The sequence below is a fragment of the Podarcis tiliguerta genome (genome assembly GCF_965153285.1).
Source record: "Podarcis tiliguerta genome assembly, chromosome: 1".
In the NCBI taxonomy this organism is placed as follows: Eukaryota; Metazoa; Chordata; class Lepidosauria; order Squamata; family Lacertidae; genus Podarcis; species Podarcis tiliguerta.
This window is the reverse complement of record NC_139534.1, coordinates 44,169,428-44,189,381: the sequence shown is the minus strand read 5'-3', so window position 1 is coordinate 44,189,381 and position 19,954 is coordinate 44,169,428. Positions and strand designations below refer to the sequence as shown.

Genomic DNA, 19,954 nt, shown 5'->3' with positions numbered 1-19,954 from the left:
TGATGGTTTATTGAATTAAGTGCTATTAAATCAGTTGGTTTAAAATCCACAATAAATACCATGCTTCTATCAGCTGTACCACTAAATGTCAGTGTAACATTCAGCTCCTTCTCTATGCCATTGCATACATGCTTTGGATATGGGGTGAAGACTACCTGTAACTACATTGGAACATATGACCCAAATTCTTAGGATTAAAGGGGGGCAAATATTATAAATGAGCTTTTAATAGGTTATGATCCTTAAACATTACCTTTGTTGCATTAGCTAAAGGAAGCAATAACTGGTGTGTGACAGATACTAAAAATAGTAAGATTCCTTTGAAATAATACCATCTTTTGAGGTTTTATAGTTTCTATCTTTTAGTAGATTCTTGAACATCTGGCAATAGCATTTTTGAATAGTGGACATCTTTATAAATGTGCCCCCCCCCCAAAAAAAAAATCTGTTAAGGGTGAGTACTCCCAGAAAAAAAACACTGCTGGTAGGTCTCTTGACTTATTTGACAGATCCAACAAAGTTTGTAATCTCAGTTAACAACAACCAATAAAAGGCTCCCCGCTTAGCAACAACTAAGTGTCTTCCCCCAAAAATTGGCTGCTGAAAACAAAGAAAGCTTTAAAGCAAGCCAGTTGTATGTGAGAGAGGATGTGTAGATGTATGCAGGCACTAGAAACAAATTCCTGAGCAAGCAAAAGCTGCACCTCACTCATTGGGTTGACTTCCAAATAAATATTCATAAGATTGTGCTACAAGTGTATGGTGTACCATGTCCAGCCACTATTTTGGAAGTGGTAGACTTTGGAGCACAAGTGAGATTTCATTTTTCTCAAGCCTGAAGTTTGCTTGCCCCCTTTTTAAAGATTTCAGTAGTTCAATACTATATAATATGCACAGTCACCTGAAACTTCCAGTCTGCTACAGAAAATCCCCAGCATATTTATTCTTGCATCTATTTTTTTTAAATTTCCTAAAGGCAAACACTGGATTTTGAAAATGCACAACATGACTCATCCTCCCTTGTGTAGTTGCATGTATAGGAGCAGATCATTCAGCTCAATGGACTACTTTTCCTTGCTGTAAGTGGCCCACCATAACCTGCTATATATGAGTGGCGTTTGTGCCTCCCATATGTAGATGCAGCCACATCACTCACTACTCACTAGGCCCATGTGCTCAGGCTGGAAGTACATGGGGTACCAGTAAAGGGAAGGACTGGCTGGATCTACACATGGGAGAGACACATGGGGCTCCCAGAGCAGGTCATAGCTGGGAACTTGTGCTCAGCAGAAAGCTGCAGGAAAAAGGCAACCCATGCAGACATGGTTCAAGTATTATTGATAAGCAAAGTTGTAAAAAGGCTTACTGAAAGAAAACACTTCATTAGTTACACATTCCAGTTTTCTAAGGACGCAACACACTTATTTTAAAGAGGATATAAAAAGAATATGACATTCTAACATTTAAATGAACAAATTTCACTACTGTGTTTTATTCTGCACTTATTAAAATTTTCCATGTAAACAATTTCTACATTGGTCAAAGTTCCTCTTTAGTGTTCTAATATATAAATTCTTTTTACAAAAAAGACATCATATTCTCATTTGGTCCTTCAATAAATTTCATATACAGCAGCTAGAAAATAAGAACAGCACAAACTGAATATACCATGAAGTATATATTAAAGTATATATTAAAGTAATCAATTACCACAGCAATTGAAAATCCCTGATCTTTGTATCTGCAATAGTCAGAATAATGGAAAGCGATTACAAAGGTGCTGTGATTTCTTCATCATCTACAACAAGCATATGAAGAATTCCTTCTTTTCTTTTCCCACTGCTGACAGCTTTAATGCAACAGTTATGCTTTCCAATACTGAAATGTGTTTCTGTCCCATCATCTACAAATTCTCCCTGGTACAAAAAAGGAAAAATAAATGTTGAACAGGTGATCAAATGTATTCAAATACTCTAATTGTTCATTAACCACCAAAAGATTGTTCTAAAAGCAAGGGTGGCTAACCTGTAACCCTCCAGATGTTACTGAATTACAACTCCCCATACAGCTCCCTGATCAATGCCCAGGTGAGCTGAGGTGGATGGGAATTGTAGTTCAGCTCCATCAGGAGGGCCACAGGTTCTGATACACAGGCAAACGTATTCAAAGTCATCACAATGCACTTCATAGAGCAGCACCGAGCTTAGACTGACATGAAACTGGTTAGATTTTAAAGGTTACATTGCTGACCAATGTTCCCAAGTTTTATAAATTCCAAAGTGAATGAACTGTTTAATTGTTCCATTTCCTATGGAGGAAATTTATTGCACACTGGTGGCCTAATGTGTAGTCTATGTCACAAAGACAAGATAATAATTATTTCCTATGTTTGAATAACACTTCAAAACACTTAAATACCATTCTATAAGTGAGTAGCTTTTAAAATCGTTCCCTCATTTAAAAGTCTTTCAGTCAACCCTGGAATGGACTCCTTGGGAAGATGATGGACTATCCTTCCTTAGAGGTTTTTAAACAGAGGCTGGATGGCCATTTGTTCTGGATGTTTTAGCTGAGATTTCTGCACAGGAGGGGGTTGAAGTAGCTGAGCCTGAGGTCCCTTCCAACTCTACAATTATATGAAAGAAGGAACTGGTCAAGTGTACATTTCCTTGCTTTTAAGGGTATTTAAACCAAGTTCAATTTTTTCACTTATGGAGGGGGTGCGGATAACATTGAATATGCACCTCTTAATTGTAACTTTACTCCATTTTAATTAAAAAAATTTCATTTTGGAATATCTATGGTTACATACCGCCGTTTCCACTTTTTTACCATTGCACCAGACATCCATTGTGTCTTTTTCTGTTAAAAAAAATAAAAGGACTGTCACTTAATCATAACATTTTCTTATATTAAAAACTATTTACTATAATGTATGCATGTCAGATATGTCCAGACCAAGGCTTCCCATTTTGTATCTTATATTTAATTTTGATTTAAGGCTTGTCCACAATTTCAGCCATTATTTAGCTATGAATTCATTTCTTCTCCATTCAAATTAGACCACAGTAATCCACACCTGCATGTATTTGAATCTGTATATGAGGAGCAACTTTGATCTTTCCCTTTCATCCCAGTAGGCATTCTCTTTAGTGTTTTTGTTCCAGCCTTCCAGCTTGTTGATTCTATTATGCTGCATACATCTTTTATTTTTTTAAATCACCACCCAGGAAGTGTCCAAAAGCACAAAGACAGGCGATTTTAAATTCTCAACACACTCTTTCTTGCTGTTCCATGCCTGTGTCTTGTGAAAATCCAATCTTATCCACTGAACTGAACCGCAGTTAAGCAAAATCTCCCTTCAGATTTTCTGTACATAGCTGATTCAATAGGTAACATCAGATTTTTGCAAGGCACAACTGTGGGACAATGATAAAAACTCTCAGTTGCAGGGGAACCAATTAGTACACAATATGATCAAAGTACAGGTGAAGCAAAAGTGTGGATGATCAAGTGTAGTTTTGCACCTTAGCTAGAGTGATGAAGACAATGCTTTGTACAGCCACAGTCCAAGCCAGTAAGATTCTGATAACATGAAGTTTTTCTCCCTACTGGACATGTTGGAGCCTAACAAGGGGTGTGTTAATCTACCTATGGGGTTGCCACCAACTAATCTCACCTCAGTGTGTTTTGTAAAGAGAAAATATGGGATGTAATGTTCAGGGTTCTCATAGTGCTTGTAGGGGGCAGGGAAATACAGGTGTGAGGGTGTCATTTTTTTCTTCTACCAGAGCATGGGTTAGTAGCATTCCCAGATCTCTGTAAATGCTAGCTATGCCCTTGAACAAGTTAGATGGTGCAGGGCATACTTTAAAGAGCGTTAAGAATATTGAGACAAGCATTGGGGCTTGTGTGCTCTCCCTTTCTTCTCCTGATGTTGCATGGCAGGGAGAATTATTATTTTTTAAGTATATGTTTACTGGCTTTTGAGAAATAAAGAAGGAAAAAGTCAATAAGATTTCCAAATCAATCAAAAGGGGGGGGGGGAGTAACTGTAACAATAACTGTGATTGAGTATATAATCTTCTTCATCTTCAGTACGCATTAAGAAATAAATATGGAACAATGGGTCAGAGTTTAAATCAGTTGGTTGGGGAGGGAGAGAACTTTGAAAGTACAGTGGTACCTCAGGTTACATACGCTTCAGGTTACAGACTCCACTAACCCAGAAATATTACCTTGGGTTAAGAACTTCAGGATGAAAACAGAAATCATGCAGCAGCGATGCAGCGGCAGCAGGAGGCCCCATTAGCTAAAGTGGTGCTTCAGGTTAAGAACAGTTTCAGGTTAAGTATGGACCTCCGGAACGAATTAAGTACTTAACCCGAGGTACCACTGTAATCCAGTTTAGCATTACATGCAAATGTCATCCAGTGCCACTAATAAACAAGACAATGGTAAAATGATCACTAACTCAGATTACTAAAACATACTGAAGTGTTCATATGTTTTTTTCCATATCAAAAAGGCCCTTCACTAATTCCCAGGAGGTTCTAATGATACTCAGAGCTCTCCAGGATCAGGCTCCAATGAGATACTTGTTTTATAGTTTGTTTCAAATAAAGGAGTCACAACAAAAATCAGTGCTCTTGGAACGGCACCACAGCATGACTAAACAAAATATATGGGAATATATGGGACCATACAAAAGGCAAACATGGAACTATGTAAGAATAACCTACCTAATACAACCCTGTAATCTGTACAATCCAAGTGTAACATCCAAGTACTTGTTGTTTTTGACCTGTTCTCCATGTATTTTGTGAGGCTCTTGCCATTAATTTCCAAGGTATATTCATAGGCAAAGCCACTGACAGCATCAATGTTAATAGTAGCCTTTGTTTTAGATGTTCCAACAGTAAATGTCTCTTTCCCCACTAATTTGAACATCCATTCTTTTCTCATTATTTCCTGAAGAGAAAAAAAATAGCACTGATGTCAACATACATATTTGCTTCAGTACTGAAAAAAGGAAACATCACATAGCTTTCTGTTTGTTTACATCATAAAAAGAAAGCTTGATCTCAAGTACACATTTCAGTTTAATAAAAGTGTTACATTACAAGGGAAGGTAATACAACAGACTGTCTTGAGCAACTGGATGGGGTATTTTGACACACACCAGGAAGTACAGTTTTGCTTTGTCCCCCCTGCCCCACCTTGGTTTTAATGTACAGTGGTACCTCGGGTTACATACGCTTCAGGTTACATACGCTTCAGGTTACACACTCCGCTAACCCAGAAATAGTGCTTCAGGTTAAGAACTTTGCTTCAGGATAAGAACAGAAATCGTGTTCTAGCGGCGCAGCAGCAGCAGGAGGCCCCATTAGCTAAAGTGGCTTTTCAGGTTAAGAACAGTTTCAGGTTAAGAAGAGACCTCCGGAACGAATTAAGTACTTAACCCGAGGTACCACTGAATCTAAGTGGGGATTTTTGTTTGCTTGTAAGCTGCTTTGGGTTGTCTTGGGCAAGATAAAAGCAACTAACAAATTTAATAAATAATAATCATTATTATTATCAATGCTAAAGGGACCTAATGCCAAAGTTAATTCACGGATGGCACCTAGCCCTTATACACCTATATCACATTAATAGGGGCATGTTGTCCTACTTTTAGACAGGATGTCACTTAACACATTTATGGTGGGAAGTGTTGGCAGGCAGTCTCTGGTATAAATGCAACAGGAGGCCAATATGGATTCAAGATTGGCCTTGCTGTCATTTATGGGGTAGAGAAAATTGCTTGTATAATAGTTCATCTCCTAATAGCGGCTTACAAAAAACCCTGCTCATTACTGGAAAAGCAAGAAGGATTTTGTGCTGGGGAGATGGTTTGATAAGTATTTGGCAGTTTGCAATGGCAGAAAAATTCACAGCAGAGGCAGATAGGGAAGGAAACTTTCCATGGGGACTGTCTCACCTATTTCTTAGAAATCATTTTTGAAAGATTACTTAACCTGTGTTTGGATCTATACAGATTACAGAATATATATATATATATATATATATATATATATATATATATACACACAAGCAAAATCATATTGCAAAACCAGCTAAAGCAAAGTACATACATTGTACCACAGATCACTGCCCATCTCTTTTATTTTTTGGGTGTTGCTATTAAAATTCAAAGGGGGAAATGACTGCACTTTCAGACAAGTATGCGTGGACTTTCACATACCAAGAGAACTATGATGATAAGGCCTTAAGGCCTTTTTCCTAATGGTAGAAGTTTCACCATGATATTGTTTGGATTGTCAGCAAAGCCTAAGCTTTCTTCCTCATATCATACATATCATGTGGAAAACCACATCCTGGCAGAACAGATAGGCATGTGTCAGAGAACAGCTCTATTGCTGGAGCTCTGCATATACTTATTACTAGGGATATCACAGGAATAGGGGCATCCAGAAAGTCAAAGTCTCCTGCTCAGTTTCTGTGAGAAGAATCAAAGCAGGAAGCACAGCCCATGTTGAGTGGACTTCTTGTCCGGATTCTATATGTGAACATATCCATTCACCAGCAGCCCATCCCAGAGCAAAGATTTACATTAGGGGCCAGGCAAGATGGTAGCAGTAGTGCAGCAACTCCTTGGACTGGACAGACTTCCTTGCCTCTTCCCTCTTTCCCCTTTGCTTGATTTTCTTCCCCAAATAAAAGAGACATAACCAGCATTTATGTTGCAATGCCTCCTTCTACTTCATATAATAAAAACTGAATGGAACTGCAACCCCCATAATCTTTGGCCACGGCTGGGGATTATATGAGTTGTAGTTCAATTTCCGGGATCTTTAACAGAAGGAAACATCACAGTACACTTCCATTTGTTCCAGGGGAAAAGCAAATGCAGGAGTAAGAGCCCAGGAGTGTGAGGGGATGTCCTTTCCAAGGAGCTAATGCACTATTGCTATCACTGCTTATATTTTAAGAAAAGTAGAATATCTTCTGCAGAAAAACCGAGTGTTTTTCCACTACATGTTTTAGATTTTAGACCAAGACTTTAAATCCACATTACAGATCAGTGACATAAATTTAATCTAACAAACTTCACAGAAAATAACCTCTTAAGGACTATTGTTTGGTAAACCAGGTTAACTAGGTTTTACTGATATAAAAAACCTCACTGTTTGTTTTTCATACTGTGTGCTTTTCATGTAAGAATCCTACCTTTCCATCCACATACACAACACGTTTTCCTGAGGTGGTCCCATGTTCAAATTCAATTTTGTGGATGCCATCACTTAAACCTACTTCCCAGATAGCCACTAGGTCCGTCATTCTGTCCAGGTAGCTGCAAGAATATATGTTTAAATACAACTGATTAATAAGTAGTCCACAATTCAGGGACCCCATTTAGGTATGTACAAAAATCTGCACATGTATACTCCATACCCCAAGCAGATCTTTATTCTGAAGTCTGCTTCTGAACAGCTTCCAAATATTGTCCTCAGGTTTTGTGAGACCTCTTTGGAAAGAGGGATACTAAAGGCTACATTCCACTTGCCCTTGAAAACCTATCAAATGGTGCCTTAATCCTGTAGTGTTGTTTTTATTTAGGTAGTCTTTACCTCCTCACCCAAATTCTAAGCTACAAGGAACACAGCAATAATCAAATTATATTAGAAATGGAACAATACTCAGATCACAAGACAGCCTGAACTAATTTTTTGTGTGTGTGCATTTACTTTGACAAATACAAATAGGATTGAATATTTTGGACCCTTGGACTCTAGAAAGGCTTTTGATCTAACACAGACATACACTAATAGGGGACATAAGGAGGCAATTTTGTTGATCATCCTCCAGCCTCCTGAAAACCAGCTCCTTAGAGCTGGATAACTCTCCAAAACAGTGTGCAAGGTGGCATGGTGGTTTGCAGGGGGAAATCAGAAACATTGTCTCCCCTCTTCCACTAGTAGACATCTCTACTGCATTAAAAGTCGAAGTGTATTGCACCCAAAACTATTTAAATAATGCTTTCTTTTATCAAATAGATCCCCTTAAATAAATCAACTTTTTGAACCGGCTCCAATTGTTATCTGTGTCACTGTAATCAAGTTTAGTAGTAAACCCAGAAATAGTGCTTTTTTCATATTTTAAAAAATTATTTCATTTTATATGCATTATAAATTTAACAGACAAAAATTTAAAGATGAAAAACAAAACTATAAAATAGGCATGTAGAATGAGTAAGTTGTACTTGAGTTAAAATAGCTAAGTCCAAGTAAAGACTATCAACTTTATCAAATCATCAAGTATAATTCTAGATGAAATAGTGCTTTTTATAGTTTTCTTGGCCAGTATTTGCAACCTAAAATATAAAGAATGAAAACATAGTTCAAGTTAAAATTCTGTTTGCATCTCAAATTAACTCATCTTATATGCATATTACAGTAAGCCTACTATTTAAACTATATTGATAGCACAAATCCTATCACTATTAACATCTGGGAAGGCTTTCCCAGACCTCTTACAGCACAGACTACTTTTTACCTTACATCATCTTCATAGTCAGTACTCTCATCACGGGATGCCATAGCAATCAAAACAGGCTTTAATCCATTTAGCAGCAAGAAAAGAAAAAGCAGAACACTAGCAGCAGCAAAGAAATGTTGAAAACTATAACTCCATGTTTATTAGGAAGAAATCCTTTCCCAGTTTTCATCTTGTTTAAACACTATGGTTAGGATTCTTATAGGATTAAACACTGTTAAATACAATGTAATAAATCTGTCCATTATGGCAGTGCACAAAGTAGTGGCAAATATAAATCACTTTGATCTACAGGCTTATAAAGTACTAGATTGTTTTACTAGGGCTGTGTATGCAACACTTCTTTCTAGAATAACTGAAGACTGAGTAATTGCTTTTTCTATATAGTCTGCACACAATCTAGATCTATTGGATATATTTTTGCTCCTGAAAAGTGCTAACTGAGAAACAGAATTCATTCCAAAAATAATAAAAGATCATTGTAGATTGTTTCCGCATTATCCTGCAGTGTGCCCAATGAAAACAGATGTACATGGTCCTGACAATGGGAGGTGTACCCACACATGCCCAATACAGTGGTACCTCGGGTTACATATGCTTCAGGTTACAGACTCTGCTAACGCAGAAATATTACCTTGGGTTAAGAACTTTGCTTCAGGATGAAAACAGAAATCATGCAGTAGCGATGCAGCGGCAGCAGGAGGCCCCATTAGCTAAAGTGGTGCTTCAGGTTAAGAACAGTTTCAGGTTAAGAACAGACCTCCAGAACGAATTAAGTTCTTAACCCGAGGTACCACTGTAATCTTGTGAACAGGCATATACTGTACAAAGATCACTATCAACATTTCATTCATCATTCACCCGAGACTTGTTCAGGGAAGAAAAAGTGTGAATAACCTAATCAAGGGAAGAATCTTCTAATGCATAACAATAACTACACCCATTCTTGTGGATCACAAGATCTAGAATTGATCTGTATTGAAAGCAACATGTTGAGGACCAGCATGAACGATTCAAGATTGAGAAAAGCTACATTTTTGTCCTACAAATGGATTAGCGTGTACACAGCTCAAGTTCTTATTTGCTAGTTATTCATAATGTTTCAAGTTACATCAGCTTTGCAACTATGTTATTGGCCCTCAATGACTTTTACAAACATACTGTCTAGACTCTAGACAATTGTATTTTAACAATTTGGAGCAAAGAGATGGCCTGAAAGGACAGTTTTGCCAGAAGGTATCTACTCAACACAAACTACAAAGTGATGGCTATAAACAAACCTGAGTTACATCATGGCTCTGGATTGGGTTGACAGCTCTCCCGAGTGTTGAACATGTAGTGATAAGTGATGCTTTATATTGAGACTTAAAGGTAAAGGTAAAGGGACCCCTGACCATTAGGACCAGTCGTGGCCAACTCTGGGGTTGTGGCACTCATCTCGCTTTATTGGCTGAGGGAGCCAGTGTAGAGCTTCCGGGTCATGTGGCCAGCATGACTAAGCCGCTTCTGGCGAACCAGAGCAGTGCACGGAAACGCCGTTTACCTTCCCGCCGGAGTGGTACCTATATATCGACTTGCACTTTGACGTGCTTTTGGACTGCTAGGTTGGCAGGAGCAGGGACCGAGCAACGGGAGCTCACCCCGTCGCAGGGATTCGAACTGCCGACCTTCTGATTGGCAAGTCCTAGGCTCTGTGGTTTAACCCACAGCGCCACCCGAGTCCCATATTGAGACTTATGCTGAACATAAATAACCCAGTATGGCCTATTGGACTGACACCAGGACTTCTTTAGCCCTGGTATCAGGAGACGCCAGGAACCGAACTGGGACTTTTTGCAAACCCACTTTAAAACATGGCTTTGGGGTGGGGGGTGGGGACTGTGGCAATCTCAATTAGCTTTAAAGACAGGTTGCTTATTTGGAACATTATTTGAGAAGTTATCTATGCACACACACATCTGGGATATCCACCTGCACAGAACAGCAAGCAATTAAGAAACTCTTACCTGTTACTGCCAGACAACAATGGAGATATCAATAAAGCTAGGCAGGCAAGCAAGTGAAAACCTAGCAGCTACAGGCTGATAAGAGTGCTGGAAAAATAGACCAGTGATGTCATAATGTCACCTGTGTGTGACTAGACACTGAAATCTAAGAATTAAAGAGAAATTCCCATTAAGCAAACTCCTTGTCAATCAAAACCACTGATACTGCTGCCTCATATTAGTTTATCCTAACTGCGTTTCTCCATCTTTTGTTCCTGGAGGATAAAATAGCAACTGGAGGATAAAAAAGCAACAACCCAGTATTACACTGTGTGAAATCAAGACTGAAGAGGAGGCCCTGAAGAAAATCAGAGATAAAAGGCCTATATTTTTAAAGAGCAATAATAAAATAGGAATAGAAGGAGGAGATAGGAGGCAGAAGCAGTTATAGGGAAAAGATAATGTAAAAAGAGGTAGGAGGAATGAATGAGAAGAGGGTACAAGTGAAGGAGATGGGTACAAGAAACACTTGTACTTTCCCCACTCATGCTTCTCAAAAGTATTTTCCTCATCTCCAGTTGTTTCTTGTATGTATATATATATATATATATATATATAATCCTCTTCAGAGCCTTAGGGTCAGCAAATTCTGCCTAAAACGTAGAGACTGTTTCACAATACCTCCAGGGTCAATGTCTCTACTTAGTGTGAGAAAAGCTGAACTATGAAACTCCCTGCTGCAATGATATTGATTAGACATCAATAGAAAATGTCAGTAATTGCCAGCTTATTGTGCCAATCTCTATCTCCATCCACTACAATTTTGTTTAATAGTTCTATTCTACACCACCCTTCAAATAAGGGACACTTGACAGCTATGGCCATAGTGCATATGCCATAGCATATCCAGACTCCTTCATCTGCCCCAACTGCAGCAAAGTATCGGTCTCTACAGCCACAGTAACTCTCCAAGGGCTTGACTTCACCCCCAAAGGCGCATTCTTCCATTGTCTCCAGAGGCAGACAGATGTAGCCAACAACAACATTCAAGGAACGAGAAGGTGAGAAAACCCTGTCCATGCCACAAATTCAAATAGCAAAAGCATGTGGAGAATATGTCTCAATCTACATTTATAGCATTCTAGATTCTTCAATGGAAGGGTCACCAGAGGTATCAGAAGAAGCATCACCAGGCTTTCTCTATGTACTGCATTTGGTGGCTCAGGCCAAGTAAAGTTGGATGTATATCTAAGTGTGCATTACCTTTGCAAGAGGATGCTTCTTTATTCCTGGATTAATCTGAAATAACTAGGAGAGGTGGGTTCACCATCATTCATCCTTCCACTCACAGAGTAAAAGAAAAAAAAGTTGTTCGTAGTCTAGGGAAGGGTTGTTACAGTGGGTCAAGATAGCCATGAATAGTGTTTGTGTCCTTGAACTCGCTTTCTAAGGGCAATGCAGTTTGTCTCTAGGGCATATGTGTGCAAAGCGGAACAGAAATGGTCATGTAATCCGGATTAACTCCCTGATGCCTTTTTAAATCAGCAAATGGATGAATCACAGCCCCCCTCCCCTCTTTATAGTCCAAGCGGGAACTCCAGCCACAGGTAGTCGTTGTGAGTAAGGGGTGGCGGTTGTTAATCCGGAGTAATAAAGGCAGAGCCAAACAAACGGTCTGCTGCTTTCAAGGATTTTACAGGGATTTATCTAGGCCGGGGCAGTTGAAAGATACACACAGTAAAGGGGTGGAGGGGGTGGGTAGATGGGCTGGGATTGAGGGGGCGAGGAAAAGACGGGCCAACCGTCGTGTCGGCTGGTGACAGGGCCTCCCCGCTTTCTCCCACCCCAGGGAGTCCTCCCGAAAGCGAGGCCTTTTTCCTGGGGACAGAGGCGAGGACCTGTATCTATGGGCGACGGGCCCGTAGCGCTACAAACAACTCCAACCCAGGCGGAGGAGGAGGAGAAGGAGATAAAATGGCGGGGCGGGGCACGACGAGTTACGGCGACTCTGCCCTCCTTCCTCCCTTTCCCTCAGATACCTGCGCGGCTCTCCCAGACCGTTACTCCGCTCGCAACGGACTCTCCCTCCCAAAATGGCGGCCAAGCCTGGAGGAGGAGGAGAGGGAGAGGCCGCCCAGCGCCTCTTCCTTCCTCCACCCGGCAGCTCACCTGCTTTGCTCCGTCCCGCCTGTCCGTCAGCGGGCTGCTTCTTTCATCTCACCCCCGCCCGCCCTGCCTCTGTGGAGCAGCTTCCCTTCTCTCGAGGGAGGCCTCCCTCTTCAGCGCCACCTCTGGAGACGCCTCGGCTGCTCGCTCCCCAGTTCCTCCTCTTCTCCTCAGGCTCCCAAAGCAACGCGGGCTGACTGTTCCCCGCCGCGCCACGCTTAAATTTATTAAAGGATGCTTCTTCGTCGTTCTTCCTTCAGCGCCCCTTCACCTTTTCTTCCATCATTACTTTTCCTTACTCTTTTCCCATGAAGCAGCTGCAAGGCGGATAGGGCTTGTTCCTAAATTAGGATTTATAGTCCCTTTGGAGAAGGAAAAAACAATAACAATCCAGTTCGGATTTATTTCCGAGGAACAGGCGTAGGCGGTTTTTCTTCCGTGCTGCCTGAGTTTTGCAGTACTTTTCTTTCTCTCGGATTGCTGGAAAGAGATAGTGTCGAATAGTCTAGAAATGGAATGTAATTCTTTCTAGGCAAGCAAGAGTTATCCTTATATGTTTGCTTGTAGCAAAGAAATACAGGATGGCGGCTGCTATTGTATATTCTCATCTGGGAGAGTTTGCTACGTGCCCTAGCCATAGGTGTGGAAAATTCAAAAAGTCTTAAAAACCCAATCCTGCATACATTTTACTCAGAAGTAAATAAACCAGACTGCTTCCAATGGGATTTAATTCCCAGATTATAGTCGTTCATAACGACTACAGTTTTACGGTTCAGATTAATGTGAGAGCGATTTGCCTTTAAGGAACAGCAAAAACGAAACTGTTGATCGGTGACTTTTCCCCTGTTAATCACCGAGCGCACCCATCGACGGAGCCCCAGTAATGTTGGAAGGGAACTAAATTCCCGGGGGCTCGTGACAGAATTCCCCACAAGTGCCCTTTTGTCCTCCACAATCTCCTTTGGTACTCGTATGAGAGGGGAAATGCAACAGGTGCAGCTTTCACTGCATCGTAGAGTTGGAGGGAACCTCGATAGCCTCGATCTTATCTTATTTGTCTGATCTGGTGCAAGAGCACCCACGACAGATGGCTGCCCTGAAGACATAGGATAGTGAGCGAAAGCTTCACCTGTTGAGTAAGATGCACGGGGGGGGGGGGCAACTGCTAAAGGCGTTGGAGCGCCACCAGCAAAATGGGCCATCTTGCTGTCAGAGAGAGAGAGAGTGTGTAGAAAACGTGAGGTATTTGTCTCCAGTATAAAGCGCAGCATCTTTTACCTGCGGCCGCCAAGTAAAGAGGAGCGAGCGAGCCAAGCTCAGAGAGTAAAACCTGCGTGGGATTGACAGCTCCTCTTTAGAAATGGTTCCCTCCCAGTCCCTAGATGGAGCCGAAAGGCGCCCATATTTAGAAGGGGAGGAGACTGAAGCCCAACCCTGGGGGCGGCCTTGCTGCGAGGATTTCCTCCAACCCGCAGCTGAAGCTGCAAAGCCCGCCTATAACGGCTGGGAGAGGCACAGCCCCGGGCTGCTGCAGAAAAGAAGAGGCTGAATCGTCCGCGCCAGGTAATGGGTTTTTGAGTTCTCGATGTGAGCAAGTAAAAGTGAGGACACGTGTCAAAGGAAGGCGCAAGGGCCCAAAGGGAACTAAAGGTGTTGGTGGAGGGAAAAGGAGGCGGCGGCGGCGGGTGGGGAGCCTGTGGGGAGATGTTATTGTTTTTACATGTGCTGGTGCTTTTCATTTTTAGGCCTCTTTGCACAGACAGCGTTTACTAGAAGTATAGTAAGGGCTTTAATTTATATTCTTGTTTGCCACATGAGCTGCAACCTCAGAAGATAAAAACAAATAAAACAAATACGCCTCTGCAGCATAAACAAACTTGCTCATCGATTCTCGGCTTCTGCCCCAAGAATATTCAAACCCGCTTAAACTCTAGCGTGTGCAGGTAAAAGGCAACACTGTTTTCTGCAGTTTTTTTTAGTAACTTGAAACCTTGCATGTGCTTTCACCAGCATAAATGCCCTTCAGGCCAGGGAATACATATAACCATCAGCTCCTCGTAGTTGGCCCAACTATTACTCTATATAAGTACGGTGGTACCTCAGTACATACGCTTCAGATTACAGACTCCGCTAACCTAGAAACAGTGCTTCAGGTTAAGAACTTTGCAGCAGGATAAGAATAGAAATCGGGCTCCGGCAGCGCGGCGACAGCAGGAGGCCCCATTAGCTAAAGTGGTGCTTCAGGTTAAGAACAGTTTCAGGTTAAGTACGGACCTCAGGAACGAATTAAGTACTTAACCCGAGGTACCACTGTATTTGTTTTAGTGTTTTAAAATTGTAAACCACCTTGGCAGAAAGACAGTATATAAAGCCATCCAATAAATCAAATAAGAAAACCAGGCAAAACCCACCCACTCTACAAAGCCAACCACCACAAAAAGGCAAAAAACCCACAAACAGACAAAAGCCACTTTACCATCCCCAGAAGCACTCTTCACAAACCCAGACAGGCAAAAGTGACTCATTTGTCCCAAAAATCCACACGCACAAAAGGCAAAGTTACCCCAAAACCCACAGATGACAAGCAAACCCACACATACCCGCAGACAGTAATACAGACCCCCCCCGCAAGAAACAAAAAAAATCCTCCTCAAAGGCAAAAACCGCATACCCCAAAACATGGAACAAGCTTCCTTTTGCACAACCTGTGCAGACATCTCAGTCACATGCACACATATAAAGCAAACAGGCACCAACCCAACTGGCAAAAAGATCACTTTCCTCTTTACTGAACAGTAGAATCACCACTGTTTCTAATCACCCACAGCTATTATGCTGCTATTCAGATGTGCAATGAGCCCTGTTTTGCTCTTGCTTATGATTTTTTGAAGAATGTGCAGGAGTCTTAAATTGGAAGGTGGGTGCTTTCAGGTTGTTTCTCTGTTGTGCTGGGCAGTGTGTTGTACTTGCATCAGTAATACTGTGTTGTACTTGCATCAGTAATAAGTTTGAACTAAAGCGGTTTTTATTCAGTGATAATGTGGACTTCCCTGTGAAGGACCTCTATGCTAAAGGATAATCAACAATCCCTTTGCAGACTTCATCCATCTGAAATAGAAAACAGAAGGGGAAATAAGAACTTATAATATTGCCACATGTAAAATTTGTTCATATCAAATTTTCCTCCAATATGTTTCACCATATTTTTCTCCTAAATGTATTTTCAGATTACAGAAGAGATCAGAATATTGACCACTAATCAGCTGAAACTAAGGCTCCAAAACAATTTACTATGGCAGAGGTATTTGAATTTTAGATAATTCATAACTGTACATTTGACAATTCGTTTTAAAAGAATTGGTAAGCAATAGTACAATAACCTTTGGTATATTATATGTATAATGTATTCTTTAAAATGTTTGAAGTGTTGAGGGAAGAAGGCATTTATCCCCACACATTATAATAAATTGCACGACAAGATGTTATTTAGTCTACTGTCTGTACTCACTTTCTCAGGAGTAAGTCCCATTGAATTCAGTTGGGCTTACTTCTGAGCAGACATGTTTGCACATTGTTCTGCTAGGCCATAGTTTAACCTTACATGAAGAAAGTTAGGTGAATCCTATTTACAATTGGAATCCTACTCTCAGTAACTGGGGAGTAAGCCCTTTGAGTTCAACATGACTACCAAGTGATGTTCTGTATTTCTCTAAATCTGGATTCTATGTATGCAAATACTATCTAACTGTTTATTAATCTGTGCCCAGTTTCCTTTTCCTTTTCTTTGTAAAGCAGAAAAATAACCAGATTAAAGCTGTACAAAAATGTGTGTTTTTCAGATGAAGTCTGCATATTTTTTAAAAATGAAATCCAAAGGAATCTTAAAAGATCATGCTATCAGAATTCCGCATAAGACTTGGATCTCTTGTTCCTCCTTCTAAGCTTCTATACAGTAGTATGCATCCACGGCTGCAATCCTATATCCACTTTTTGGGGAGTAAGCGCCACTAAGTAGAGTAGATATACATAGCATTTTGTTGTGTTTTTAACACATTCCTTTTGTTCGGTTTTCAGAGCTCTCAAAGTTGTAGCTTGCCAACAGAGGCAGCATCAGGTTCTATGATGATACATTCCTGCCCAGAAAGAATGTCTAATGGTAGTCAGAGAATGGATGAGGTAAGAAGTTAGAAAGTTATACTTTCTCAAAGTGTAGAACATTTTGCATTGAATTAATTGGGCTCTTGTAGAATGTCTTAAAATAGATGATGACTGTTGAACATGCGTGAAACAGGGAGCCATTTGAGGGGAATATTGAGGGTGTATTTTCTCTCTCCCTTTCTCTGTCTTTTCAGTTGCTTGATTTTTCTTTTTTTTTAATTGTGCATATGGAATTATGAATGGGTCAGAGTGGTTGAATATATAAAGAAGGCTCATAACAAGCCTTTAATTGGGATGAACTTTTATGGAGGAGGGGAACCTGGGGAAATTAAGTGGGAATAAAAAACACAATTAACATGAATGTAGTGAAATTAATAAAATATAAGTTCTATACAGTTTACTTTTACCCCATTTTACAGTAAAGCAAGAAGTGTTTTTATGGTATTGCTCAGTGAAGGAATTTGTTATCACAAATTGAGGAGATGCTTTCACTTATGACCAAAATGGATGCAATTGAAACTCATAAAATGTTGTGATGTGGGGTTCATAGTCTGCCATTGTGGCACATTTGCTGCCTTAGGTATTTTGGCAGTGGTGTTTGGAAGTGGTGTTGAGTGAATAATTAGGAGAGAAGGAAATTAGAGAACAAACAAGAAAAAGATGTATACTCTAGCATGAAGAAACTCACAATATTTTCCATTTTGTCTGACTTTAAGCAGGAGCAAGAAGAATGGGGAAAATTAAATAAGTTATTAAGGCAACATGGCTTAAAACCTGTGTACCTTGATAAACCTGGAACTAGCAGAAACATAGCAGGTAAAACATCTGTTTTAGAAAAGAAACTGTAAATCAGCCTTCAGTTGAATTTTTCACTTTTCTAATTGCTTGAAGATGTGAATTTTCAAGTGTCCACAGTGTTGTTCATATTATATGGTTGCAAGGGAAGTGTGCATGATCAGCTATGTTACTACAGCTATGTTACTTGGTTTAATCTACATACAAAATGTAGAAAATTAGTATGGACCAAGGCAAATGATAGATGTCATGTATTTATTTTTTGGAGGATGCCTCCACCTGGCTCAAGCACTACGAAGTATCAAAAACAAACACACTGCTTTCTTGTTTAAGCCATCTGGAGATGTTAACCTGCACTTACTGTTTTCCTACAGGCACCTCTGCCACAATGTGCCTTCTTCATTTCAGTGGCCTGTTTTGAGACATTTGTTATAAAATGTGGTATTTTTAATGAGCTTTTCAAGGACTGGCTTATTCCATATGAACCTACCCAGACCCTGAGATCATGTTTTGAGGCTGTTCTTTGTGTGCTTCTTCCAGAGGGTGGCAACACATTACGTCTGGAGGGTGGCAACACGAGAACAGGCCTTCTCTGCAGTGGCTCCCCATTTGTGGAACTCTCTCCCCAGGGAGGTTCACCTGGGACCTTCATTATACACTTTAAGGCACCAGGCAAAAATATTCCTCTGCTCTGTGTGTGTGTGTGTGTGTGTGTGTGTGTTATTGGATTGTTCTTGTTTTTATTTTGATTATGTATTCTGTGTTTTTATATCGGTATTTTATCCTGTGAACCGCCCTGAGACCTGCGGATATAGGGTGCTATAAAAATTTAAGAAATAAATTAATAATAATAATAATAATAATAATAATAATAGTGACTTTTTAAAATAAAAAAAAACCTTTGCAGATAGGATTGTTATGGACAGACAGACTTCGCAAGCAATACGATATGCATTGAGATCATTAATGGAAGAAACAGAGCGTCAACGTAAAATAGTTCGTGGCTTGATAGAAGAAAATCGCCAGATTAGGTAATAATGTTTCTTAGAATTCTTCTGCGGCATCTAACAGGCTCAATGCAGAGAGTTCTGAACCAGCCTAGAGGCTGGAAGGGGACCATCTTCACCTCTGTTCTTTGCTAATCAGAGTTCTTCACTCTTGCCATGTTTTTCTTTACAGTGGTAGAATTGTTGCAGGGGAGACTGGCAGGCTGCTCTTGAAAGCAGAATGTCATACTAGATCAGCCTTCTCCAACATGATGCCCTCCAGAGGCTGCTGTACAACAACTCCCATTATCCCTTACCCTTGGCTGTGCTGGCTGGTGCTCATGGGAGCTGTAATCTTAAGAGATTTGGAGGGCACAAAGTTGGGGGAAAACCTGGACTAAATGCCCTGATCCACTATAGCAGTTTTTACTTACTTCTGCTACATTGACTTGTCAATTTTTCTGCTTCCTAGCTTTCACAAAGTCTTGCTCACAACTGCTCTATTTCACTTGTTTTGTGGCTTAAAAGTTCTGACATGCCCGTTACGGCATTTTGGAAGCTTCTCCATGCATTCTTCTCATTCCTGCACAGGAATGCCAGCTATTGGGGGTTACATGATAGGTCAGGATTTGTCCCTGTGTCCATTCTCCAATGTGAAGAAGTATGCCTTGTTCTTCAAAGAGCGAGGAAAGAACATGTGGCTTGTTTTTCATCAAGTCGAGTTTCCCAAACTGATGCTTCACTTTGGCTCATGTACTTACAGCATGTGAAAAGCAATAAGAAAACGGAAAATCCTCCAGGAGAACTTATTTATATTGTCTTTTAAATGCAGATTCTTTAATTCAGATTAAATACTTTAATCTGGAAAACTTTAATTCAGATTAAATTCATTTAGTGACTTGTAGTTTTCACTGAAGGAATTTATTATTTATTTTATTTTATTTTTTAAAAAAGAGATGAACTACGTTTAGAACGAAGTCGGGCTTCTCGGCAGGAACAACGAGCCAATGAGCTCGACATCATTGTGGAAAACGTCAAACAGAAAATCTGTCAGCTGGAAGATAAGTCTATAGCTCATGCTTGTGAGCAGCAGAACCAAGTCAAGGAGCTTCAGAAAGATCAGCAAGCTTCACAGGTACTTAATTAGTAGAGATGTGGAATTTATAAGTTAATCATGTCAGGGGATTACTGATCACAGAATCGATACCATTGTACAGTATGTCATGGCAGAATGTTTTGACCTTATAGGTGATGCACTTTTAAAATGTACTTGCAGGAAAAAGAATAAAACGAGTTACCTCTTTTAAG

The 19,954-nt window shown here is 40.3% G+C and overlaps 2 protein-coding genes across 9 annotated transcripts in view; one reads left to right on the top strand and one right to left on the bottom strand.

Moving 5' to 3' along the window:
• Positions 1-1,462: 1,462 nt before the first annotated feature.
• FAIM (Fas apoptotic inhibitory molecule) lies at positions 1,463-12,846 on the bottom strand. 4 transcript variants are annotated; one of them, XM_083414078.1, is made up of 5 exons: positions 12,711-12,846; positions 7,231-7,354; positions 4,743-4,971; positions 2,813-2,862; positions 1,463-1,916 (listed from the first exon to the last, which is right to left on the bottom strand). In XM_083414078.1, the coding sequence occupies exons 2-5, from the start codon at positions 7,339-7,341 to the stop codon at positions 1,770-1,772; spliced, it is 537 nt and encodes a 178-aa protein (XP_083270204.1). In that variant the 5' UTR covers positions 7,342-7,354; positions 12,711-12,846; the 3' UTR covers positions 1,463-1,769. The 4 variants fall into 4 exon arrangements, with proteins under 4 accessions (XP_083270204.1, XP_083270202.1, XP_083270203.1 ...); XM_083414076.1 differs by lacking the exon at positions 12,711-12,846 and adding an exon at positions 12,581-12,709; XM_083414077.1 differs by lacking the exon at positions 12,711-12,846 and adding an exon at positions 11,805-12,569.
• CEP70 (centrosomal protein 70) overlaps positions 11,428-19,954 on the top strand; it is a 21,308-nt gene continuing 12,781 nt past the window's right edge. Inside the window, exons 1-6 of one of the 5 annotated variants that reach the window (XM_083409358.1) lie at positions 11,428-11,602; positions 15,935-16,008; positions 16,782-16,883; positions 17,582-17,681; positions 18,568-18,691; positions 19,601-19,781. In XM_083409358.1, the coding sequence (XP_083265484.1) occupies positions 16,000-16,008; positions 16,782-16,883; positions 17,582-17,681; positions 18,568-18,691; positions 19,601-19,781 (516 nt within the window). In that variant the 5' untranslated portion in view covers positions 11,428-11,602; positions 15,935-15,999. Of the gene's footprint in view, positions 11,603-14,187; positions 14,271-14,367; positions 14,651-15,934; positions 16,009-16,781; positions 16,884-17,581; positions 17,682-18,567; positions 18,692-19,600; positions 19,782-19,954 lie in introns of those variants that run through there. The other 4 variants (XM_083409359.1, XM_083409356.1, XM_083409360.1 and 1 more) reach the window with 4 other exon arrangements.

What these genes read in the sequence shown, in the direction of transcription:
- FAIM (XM_083414075.1), bottom strand. Translation starts at nt 8,600, where the DNA reads ATGGCATCCCGTGATGAGAGTACTGACTATGAAGATGATGTAAG. An exon ending in AGATTACAGGGTTGTATTAG is followed by an intron (nt 2,863 to 4,742) that starts GTAGGTTATTCT and finishes TTTTTTTAACAG; the next exon opens with AAAAAGACACAATGGATGTC. An exon ending in GTAAAAAAGTGGAAACGGCG is followed by an intron (nt 1,917 to 2,812) that starts GTATGTAACCAT and finishes TTTTTGTACCAG; the next exon opens with GGAGAATTTGTAGATGATGG.